At 33.8% G+C, this 10,000-nt stretch overlaps 1 protein-coding gene across 7 annotated transcripts in view; it reads right to left on the reverse strand.

Moving 5' to 3' along the window:
* Nucleotides 1-10,000, reverse strand: part of mical2a (microtubule associated monooxygenase, calponin and LIM domain containing 2a) — a 76,318-nt gene that overhangs the window by 13,841 nt on the left and 52,477 nt on the right. For 4 of the 7 annotated variants that reach the window (XM_065261548.1, XM_065261547.1, XM_065261546.1 and 1 more), the window contains 6 exons: nt 9,310-9,419; nt 8,649-8,720; nt 8,432-8,569; nt 8,115-8,231; nt 5,214-5,453; nt 2,869-2,976 (listed from right to left, as the gene is read on the reverse strand). In XM_065261548.1, the coding sequence (XP_065117620.1) occupies nt 2,869-2,976; nt 5,214-5,453; nt 8,115-8,231; nt 8,432-8,569; nt 8,649-8,720; nt 9,310-9,419 (785 nt within the window). The remainder of the gene's footprint in view (nt 1-2,868; nt 2,977-5,213; nt 5,454-8,114; nt 8,232-8,431; nt 8,570-8,648; nt 8,721-9,309; nt 9,420-10,000) is intronic. The other 3 variants (XM_065261549.1, XM_065261550.1, XM_065261552.1) reach the window with 3 other exon arrangements.

The following is a 10,000-nucleotide window of genomic DNA, read 5'->3' on the forward strand; positions in this document are numbered from 1 at the left end:
GTGTGGCATAAGCAGACTTTACAAGTAAAATCACACCTGCGTAAACATAATGGGAATTGACTTTACACTGCAAAATATAATTTTCAAGAAAACAGTTTCTTAGTATTTTGTCTTGTTTTCAGTAAAAATATCTAAAAATTCTTAAATTAAGATGCTTTTTCTTTATGAGCAAAACGACCCAAGAAAATAAGTCTAGATTTTAGACCAAAAATATCAAATTTCAAATTGGGGTAAGCAAAAAAATCTTACTAAATTAAACACTAAATTCAAGAAAAAAATCAAGAAAAATTTGCTTACCCCATTGGCAGATTTTTTGCTTGTTTTATGCACAAAATCACTTAAATTTTATATTTTTGGTCTTAAAACTAGACTTATTTTATTGGGTCGTTTAGCTCAAGAAAAAGCATCTTAATTTAAATTTTTTTAAATATATTTACTAGGGGTGTGACGAGACACTTAATCCACGAGACGAGACGAAACACGAGATTGAGAACGAGACGATATTTTTACACTTTTTAAGAAATCCTCAATGATAAAATGAATGAATAAGAAACTAAAATCACGTCATTTTAAAAAGTTTTAACTAATCAAGGACTGTCCCTAACAATTATTTTGCTAACTGATAATGAAGTAACTTGTTATTTTGGGGTAATAAAAATAGACCCAAGTGAGCAGTAGCCTTTAAAATTACATAATAACGAAGATGCAATAATAAATTGTTCAAATAAAGTATTAAAACAAAGTTACATTAGACAACATTACATTAACAAACACATTAAATTTGTGTCCTATAAATAGAAAGCATTATGTATGTTATATAACAACTGCCTGCAGGGGGCGATAGAGGACTCGTCTCGCGGATGCTATCTTCACTTTCACTTTCACTTTAGACAGAGAGAAACGTTTATTTTTAGCCAAATAATGTTTAAATCCATTTGAATATTTAATATATGTCAATTTCTTTACAATAGAAATGATACATTTTTGAGCAAGAACATGCAGACATTAAATCATGAACTCTGAGTGAGGGTTTAATCTGCTGAGACTTCACATCTGACACTGATCAACAGACAAAAACAAGGCGTCTCATACTTCACACGAGTTCACAAACGAACATTATTGGAAACCCAAACAAAAAAGCAAACGCAGTAAAAGACAAATATAATGCATGCACAGTAAAAGGATCTAACAGAAAGCTGCATCCTCCGGAGGTTGCATATGCAGGCTGCATACGTCATCAAGGGTTATTTCAGTTAATTATCTGAGCATTACATTCGCATGTCGTGAGCATATTACAAGTTGCGATTAACTAAATAATTAGTAAACTTTATAATAGTTAATATTCTCTAATAAGACAGTCTTTATGAAGTAAATGCAGTTTAAAAATGCAACCTCCGAAGGATGCAGTCTTTTATTTGAGAAACAGCCAGCATTTCACATTTACAAGAAATCTCGCGAAACACATTTAATCTCGCGGATCTCGTCGCACGAGATCTCGTCACACCCCTTATATTTACTGAAAACAAAACAAAAATACTAAGAAAAGTTTTTCTTGAAAATCATTTTTTTGCAGTGTATGCATCCAACATTTTGGCGTAGTCGGCAGAATGGAATAACACTGCTGTTATCTCCATACATACTAGGGATGCACCGATACCACTTTTTTGGAATACGAGTACGAGAACTTGCATTTCAGTACTTGCTGATACCGATACTGAGTACTTAATAAAAAAACATGATTTAAATTTACAGGTAACAGCTTTAGTCATATAATTTAACAAAAAAAACCAAAGGACTAGTTTTCCAGTTTGTTGTAAACTCTGCCTCTTTGGACAACACAAGAGGCATTAACCCCTTACACGCCGCTCAAACATAGACATTTCTCAGACCGTGGTATCGATTCCAGGTATCGGGGGACTTTTAACGAGTATGAGTACTTTAGAAAATGTGGTATCGAGGCCGATATCCGATACCAGTATCGGTATCAGTGCATCCCTAATACATACTGTAAGAAATACAAACGTGTACACACATGTTCCTCACATATCATTTTAGCACAGTTTGTGCTGAATACAATGTTATGTGATATTAGCCATTAATATGTTTAAAGCAGCTGAAAAAAGAGCAAATGTAAGAGCATGTCAGAACCACTGCCAGTGTCCCAAAATTGTCGGACCCCAGAGGGTTAAACCCTTAAGAACAGATGGTTAAAAGTCATTGCAGAATGACTCAAAAAGGGAAATTTTGGCTTAAAAAGAGAAACAAATGTTTGCAGATGCCACCTGATGCATATTTGCTAACATTATGAACTACTTAAATTGTGGCATAAGTGTCCAAGCAACTAAGACCACTTTATAATAATATTACTGCTATTACATTTAATATAAATGCACAGTGAGTGTTTAAATCCTCTGTGGACATCTGAACTATTGTCTTCCCCCTACATATGCACTAAGGAAGCCCAAATTTATTCGAGAGATTCATTCAAAAGCTCAGGAGCGCACCTTTACACAACCTGGACAGCCATGTGAAAGTCAGCGGTACTTTCCGAGTACATTTCACTTTGCTTCATATTTAACAGTACTGTCTAATGTTTTTATTTCTGGGCATGAGACACACAGATGTGGGTTATGCAAGTTTACTTTTAACATAAGACAGGTTGTTGGAAAGTACCGTACTGTGCCCTCATTTGACATACTGAACATCTGTTCTGGCAGACAGAATATTAACCAATTATGGAGGAGCAAGGGGTGCAGGGAGTTAATTATTTAGTATATGACGATATCTACAAAGACCGCAGGTGCATGTAATGATCGGTCAGTCGCAGGGCAAACAGCGCAGCAGCGTGCTGAGGAAAGCTGTATTCACCTGATGCTGAGAAGCAGCTTCAACCGAGAACAGAGCGCTCAGATGGGCGCCTTTCTCCTTGATGTTTTTCCTATGAAACTCTCTGGCATTTTGAGTCTGGGCTTTTCTCTGAGTGTGGACGTGCGACAGGACAGAAACAGCAGGAAAGAAATGACAAAGAATAAAGGCAGAGGCAGAAAATCTGATGTTAGATTGGCACCCATACCTGTCCACCACCAATACAGACAAATCTGACATTACCCACTTTATATGTGACCCTGGACCACAAAACCAGTCATTAGGGTCGATTTTCAGAAATTAAGATTTATATATCATCTGAAAGCCTAATAAATAAGCTTTCCATTGATATATTTTAGGATAGGACAATATGGCCAAGATACAACTATTTGAAAATCAAGAATGTGAGGGTGCAAAAAAATCAAAATCACCTTTAAAGGTGCAGTGTGTAATTTTTAGAAGGATATTTTGACAGAAATGCAAAATAATATACAAACCTATATTATCAGGGGTGTATAAAGACCTTTCATAAAGAACCGTTATGTGTTTTGTTACCTTAGAATGACACATTTTTATCTACATACACCGAGAGTCCCCATACAAGGAAGTCGCCATATTGGGCCGCCATGTTTCTACAGAAGCCCTTAACAGACAAACTTTTTTTACTAAGTTGTTTCCGACGATGACATGTTTGTCCGGTGGTGGCTACAGTAGCTTCTCTATGTGTTTCAAAAGCGAGGGGTGAGCAATGGACTGAGCCGTTGGTTGTAATTCACCATCTCACCACTAGATGCCGCTAAAATTTACACACTGCACCTTTAAAAATATATAAACATACATATATACAACCCAGTACCACAAAATTATGTACCTACAGCGATGTAATTTTGTGAGTCTTTTCCGTGAAACTGACACCTTTTTTAACCCTAAAAATAGGGGACAAAACAGTTGAGTAACAAATACGTGACAGTGACACGTAAACAGAAATACGTGTCATGTTCATGCAAAAAGACGGAAAAACTTGTCAGTGTCACGGAAAAGACTCACAAAATTACATTACTATAGGTACATAATTTTGTGATACAGGGTTAAAATATATCAGATGAAAATACAGACCCTCTGCTTTCAAACAAACAAAACAGGAAAAAACTTTCATCCTATCTTTATTTTTTTCTCTGTTTATCAACTCTTTATTCTCTTTATTAACTTTTTTAGAAAAATCTGAAATAATTGCATTTTTGTGAAAGAATTTTGCTAGAGATCAGATTCAGAACGATTATCAAAAGTGTAAAATTAATAAAAAAATATTTGTTTCATTTTTTTATAAATTGGCTAAGCAATATCTATTAGATAATTCGTCAATGGCGGGGAATGAGTTAATAACATAATCATTTTTTAGTTAAAAATGTATTATTTTGACCCATACAATGTACTGTTAGCTATTGCTACAAATATACATGTGCGACTTATGACTGGTTTTGTAATCCATGGTCACATATAATTATAGTAATTTAATTTAATTTTGATATGTACTTATTTTGACATGAAAATGCCAAGAAAAGGAAGGGGGATATGAAGAAGAAAAGAAAGAGAATGACGAAGTGGACAAAGAAAGAGAAAAGAGAAGAAAGAAAAATTATTTTAGGGAAGATAGGGGAGGGAAGATGATACAATAACATAAGCAAAAGACAAAATACACGATTAAGAGAAAGAAATGAAAGAGGAAGAGGAAGAAAATAAAAAGAAAGGGTACACTGCAAAAAATTATTTTCAGTATTTTTTTCTTGTTTTCAGTAAAAATATCTAAAAAAAGATAACAACCCAAGAAAATAAGTCTACTTTTTAGACCAAAAATATCAAATATAAGTGATTTTGTGCATAAAACAAGCAAAAATAAACTGCCAATGGGGTAAGCAAAAAATATTGAAAATTTTTCTTAAACACTAAATTCAAGAAAAATTCAAGAAAAATTTGCTTACCCCATTGGCAGATTTATCTGCTTGTTTTATGCACAAAAATCACTTAAATTTTATATTTTTGGTCTAAAAGCTAGACTTATTTTCTTGGGTCGTTTTGCTCATCAAGAAAAAACATCTTAATTTAAGAATTTTAAGATATTCTACTGAAAACAAGACAAAAATACTAAATATTTTTTTCTTGAAAATAATGAATAATACAAAGACAATGGAAAAGAACAGAAAGAAATGTAAGAGGAAGATTAGAAGAAGGGAACGAGGAAGAAAGCAAGAAAGAGAATGGGGAAGATGAAGAAAAAGAACCTTTCGATGAGAGGAAGAGATAGAATAGAATAAGAGGAAGAAAAGTGATGAGGATGGGTTTGTGATCACCTGACTGATCTTATCTTCCACCTTTTGGAGGCGCTGGAGCATTGCAGTCATGGCCAGCACTGCTGAGTGTCGAGCAGCTGAACATCCAGACCCTGAACTTTCTGTGATCTCTGTCTCTGACTGACTGTGTGAATATGTGTGAATCACTTTCCTCTCTGAGTTCACAGGACTGGAATGAAGTGAAGGGAAGAGAGGGGTAGACTGCTCCTCATTGTGTTTTACACAGGTAACGGATGATGACTGTGAAGACACAGCAGATGTGGACGTTGTTGGATGTCTCTCTGTTAACACTATCAGTGTGTCTCTATAGTGTTTGGGGGCTGAGAATACAACCATTTACCATAAGCTTTGTTAAAGCCACAATATGTAATATTTTATGCAGTTGTAATTTACATCATCCCAAAAGTTGTAAATCCAGAGAAATTCCTGTTTTTAAAAATTACTTTTACCTTGTCATTGTTGCATATCAGTGAAGTAATATCCGCGCTATCCACTTTTATCCAAAATTTTCATTCACTATTCCCTACATTAGTCCACTAATATAGTCCACTCGAAGGAGTGAATTACAATGAGGGAGTGAATTTCAGACACTTGAGCTAGAGATTCGTCATAAACCCTAACACATGTGTGACTTTATGGATTATACACTTTTGATAGTTCTTGTTGTCTCCTGTTGTATAATAGGAAATAGTGATTGAGCGAGTGTACAGCGAATGTACCATCAAAGTCAGAGTGCATTGTGAGTAAAAAGTAGTGAATGAATGTAGGAAATGAAGTTGTTCACTCAGGTTTCAGACCACTACAAAATAGCGGACGCCAAATATAGTGCACTATATAGGAGATAGGGAGCAGTTTCGGACACAGCAAATGTGATCAAACGTACAGGTACTGTAAAAAAAACATTAATTTATAATCTCACATGTGAACATGATTAGCAAATTCCTCTGGATGGTGAAAACTCTTTCCTCACCAGCGTTTAAAAAAAAAGTTGGCACTGGCAGCCAGCCTCAGCATTTTACTGATTTGACCCTTGCAGGAGTTTTTATAAAAATTTGGTTTCAGTCACTGAAACCTGCGTTTGCATGTGGACGAAACCGCATAGAAAAAGGTATGGTTTTGAAAATACACGTGCACGTGTGTACAGGGCTTTAATTGATGAGATAACTCGTCAATGGCGGGAAAGAGTTCGCCTTAATTTTTTTGTGAAAATGTGGTAAAATACATATTGTGCCTTTAAGTCCATTCAGTCGGTTGTTATCGCAAAATAAACCCAGATGGGTTGATCAGTACCTCAACAATAAGCAGAAATAACTGGACATGAGATACTGATTTAAAATATTTTATAAATTCATCTATAACAAAATTTAAACTTGGTATGAGAAAAGAAACAGCGGGATGATGTTACCTAACCTTAACCCTACCCTTTGGAAGATATAAGACTTCTGACCAATCAGAATCAAGTATTACAGAGAGCTCTGAAATAAGTGTGTGAAGTACTGTGATGGTACAATAAATTTACCAGATGATAACACCAGTACTTTGTTATATGGGTCAATGACATGACGTTAATTATTTTGTGTCCGTATGGTTCAATTAAATGTAAAATTTCAAAATAAATTTGCAGGTTACTTGCATACATTCTCTTTTTTGAGGACCAAGTCTTAAATTTCCGGTCTTATTTAATTTTGAAAGAATATTTTGGGGAAAATTGCAAAAATGTCAATATGGTGTAACTGGTCTGTGTCAATTGGCGTTAACTAGTATTTTTAATGAAAATATAAATATATTCATAAAAAATGTGGAATAAAATATAATCATCTAGTTTATTATAATATGATTATTTGGTAACACTTTACAATAAGGTTCATTAGTTAACATTAGTTAGCTACATTAGTTAACATGAACTAATAGTGAACTGCACTTATAAAGCATTTATTAATCTTTGTTAATGTTAATTTCAACAGTTACTAATACCTTATTAAAAATCTTGTTAACATTAGTTAATGCACTGTGAACTAACATGAACAAACAGTTAAAGCTTTATTTCTATTAACTAACATTAACAAAGATGAATAAATACTGTAACAAATGTATTGCTCATGGTTTGTTCATGTTAGTTAATACATTAACTAATGTTAACTAATGAACCATTTTTACATCATTTGTCAAAGATTATTTAGAAAACAGAGCTGTTTTCAGCATATGTCCGGACAAATATTACAAAAACGCATTAAAATTTACATAGAAATATAAATAACTATAGTTAGAAATAACGGATAAAATGATATTTTAAAATTATTATATATATATATATATATATATATATATATATATATATATATATTTTTTTTTTTTTTTTTTGATGATTACGCTTACATGCCATCAAGGTGGATAAAATACTGTATTTAATATTTCTCTTTATTTGGCACAATTGGCCTTTACACCATTTGACATTTTCAGGTCCATTCAGTCTTAACTTTAATAAAAATGGTGCAAATGTAATTTTTTATTGCATTAATTCAGCATAAATACACTATTTTAATTATAAAGTTTTTTAAAAAGATTTTTGCCAAACCGTTTTCGTCACTGACCCATATACTATGACACTGAATAATAACCTACACAAGATATTAAGTCGCATAAGTCACATAATCACATGCTATGGAATTAACTGTATTTTAAAGACTACCGTGGAATTACTATAGTACACCTTTATAAAATATGTCAATAGTAATTTTATGGTTTTAAAATGGAAACCACTTAATTAGGTGGTTAACTATTTAACTAAGTAAATAATTAATATAGACCCTAGTACAGTGGGTTACATGACAACTTATACAATGGTCTTTATCTATAACTGGTGTTTGTTTGTATACGGTAAATTGATTTTATGGGTTATACCTGTTTTTTAGGTGGTGGAGGTGGTGCAACTTTCTTCTTGATAATGTTAAAGTGAGGTTTGTCAGTCATATTAAGGAATGGAGGTCTTGAAGGCCTCTCATCATTATTAGACTCAGACTGAGATCATTACATCAGGAGCAAAGAAATGTAGACAGTGTGAGCAGGACAGGTGGAAGAAAAACGAAAGAAAGAAAGAAGAGATTATCAGAGCAAGTAAATGAAAAAGAAATATATGATAGGTTGAAAAGGTTTAATCCACCATTATGGTAAATTTTCAACAATCCATCACTGACAACTTGAGTTGTTGTAGTCTTTACCTGCCTACGAAGAGAGCAACTTCCAGCGTTGTTATCGAACTTTGCCCGTAGCTGATCGGCCATAAACTTGACCTTGTTTTCTTTCAGCACCCGCCCCTCATTTGCCACAGAAGAACTGTGATTGGAGGACTTGGTTGTCTGACAGTAAAACAGACCAATCAGAATTCAGTTCTGGTGTAATGAGTGTTAATTTACACTGATGGGTTTCGATACTCACCTCTTCAAGGAAATCAAATGTCCGTCTTCTCTTGAATACGGCATCGCTGCTTAGTTCAACCTTTTCATCGTTCTATAAAAGAAAGATGATTTTAGAAATAGATTTTACTTGAATAAAAAATATGTTTTTTTATGAACAATGCAATGTACAGCCCAGTCTCACAAAATTTCGTTATATAGTCACGTAAATTTTTGATTCTTTTTTCGTGATATTATCACAAATGTCTGTGTTGTTTCGTGATCGTATAACGAATCCTGTTTTAGTGTGATTATCACGTATTGGTTACTCAACTGTTTTGTCCTATTTTCTTACCATTTTTGCTTCGGTTTAGGCCAACTCTGGCCAGGCGACATATAAAAAAATAAATCAGAAAAAATAGTATAAACCAATACATAAAGTGACATTCTAATGCAAGCAACAAATCTTACCCTAAATCGAAGCGACAACGGTTTGAAAATAGGAAAAAGCAGTTGAGTAGCCAATACGTGATAATCACACGAAAACAGGAATTCGTTATACAATCATGGAAATTTGTGATAATATCACGAAAAAATAATAAAAAATTTACGTGACTATATCATGAAACCCTGTGAGACTGGGTAGCAATGTAAAGGGCATCAAACCGTCCAGAGGTCCTTTAAAAACAACAACTATTGTATACCTTAGGTATGCGTTTGCGAGGCACCAAATTTAGTGACTTGTAAACAGGTCTAGGAGAACTTGAACTCGGTGGACATTTCTCAGTATTTGCATCTCCCTCGTGCTTTGTATCTACAATAAAGCACATGACAAAAAGATTTGCATGTCATTTCCAAAAAACAACTAAATGAAACAAGTATCTCGTACATAAACGCAATACATAAAAAATCATTAAAATCATTAAAATCAAGAAAGCTTTTTAAAAAGATCTATAAATGAAATGGAAAAAAATATGCATTCAATTCCTTTATTGTCAAACAAATCTGTGTTTATATGTTGTTTATCATACTCATGCATTTTCCTAGAAATTTTAAATGAAAAACTTTCTGCCATGCTAAAATAATTTCTGCAACCGAGTTGACATCAGGTTTGTCTCTGGTACCCAGTTAGTGTATCGTGCCATTTACTGTAACTTCCGATGCCAGACAATGCATTACGTAGCATATTTATAGTATGGCCTTTAGCGCAGATCTACAGGGCGGTAACTTGCTTCAGGGCAGTGCATTCCTAGCATGTCAGAGAGCGTGACTGCATGACGAAATTGTGTAACGCTGGTATGTTTTAGTGCAGGAGTCCAAAAAAGCTGTTTCTTTTTTAGGGCTTTCTATTAAAGCCTTGCGTGTTACCATAACAGACACACCTTATGCAAACTC

The sequence above is a fragment of the Paramisgurnus dabryanus genome, chromosome 2, assembly GCF_030506205.2.
Source record: "Paramisgurnus dabryanus chromosome 2, PD_genome_1.1, whole genome shotgun sequence".
Taxonomy (NCBI): Eukaryota; Metazoa; Chordata; class Actinopteri; order Cypriniformes; family Cobitidae; genus Paramisgurnus; species Paramisgurnus dabryanus.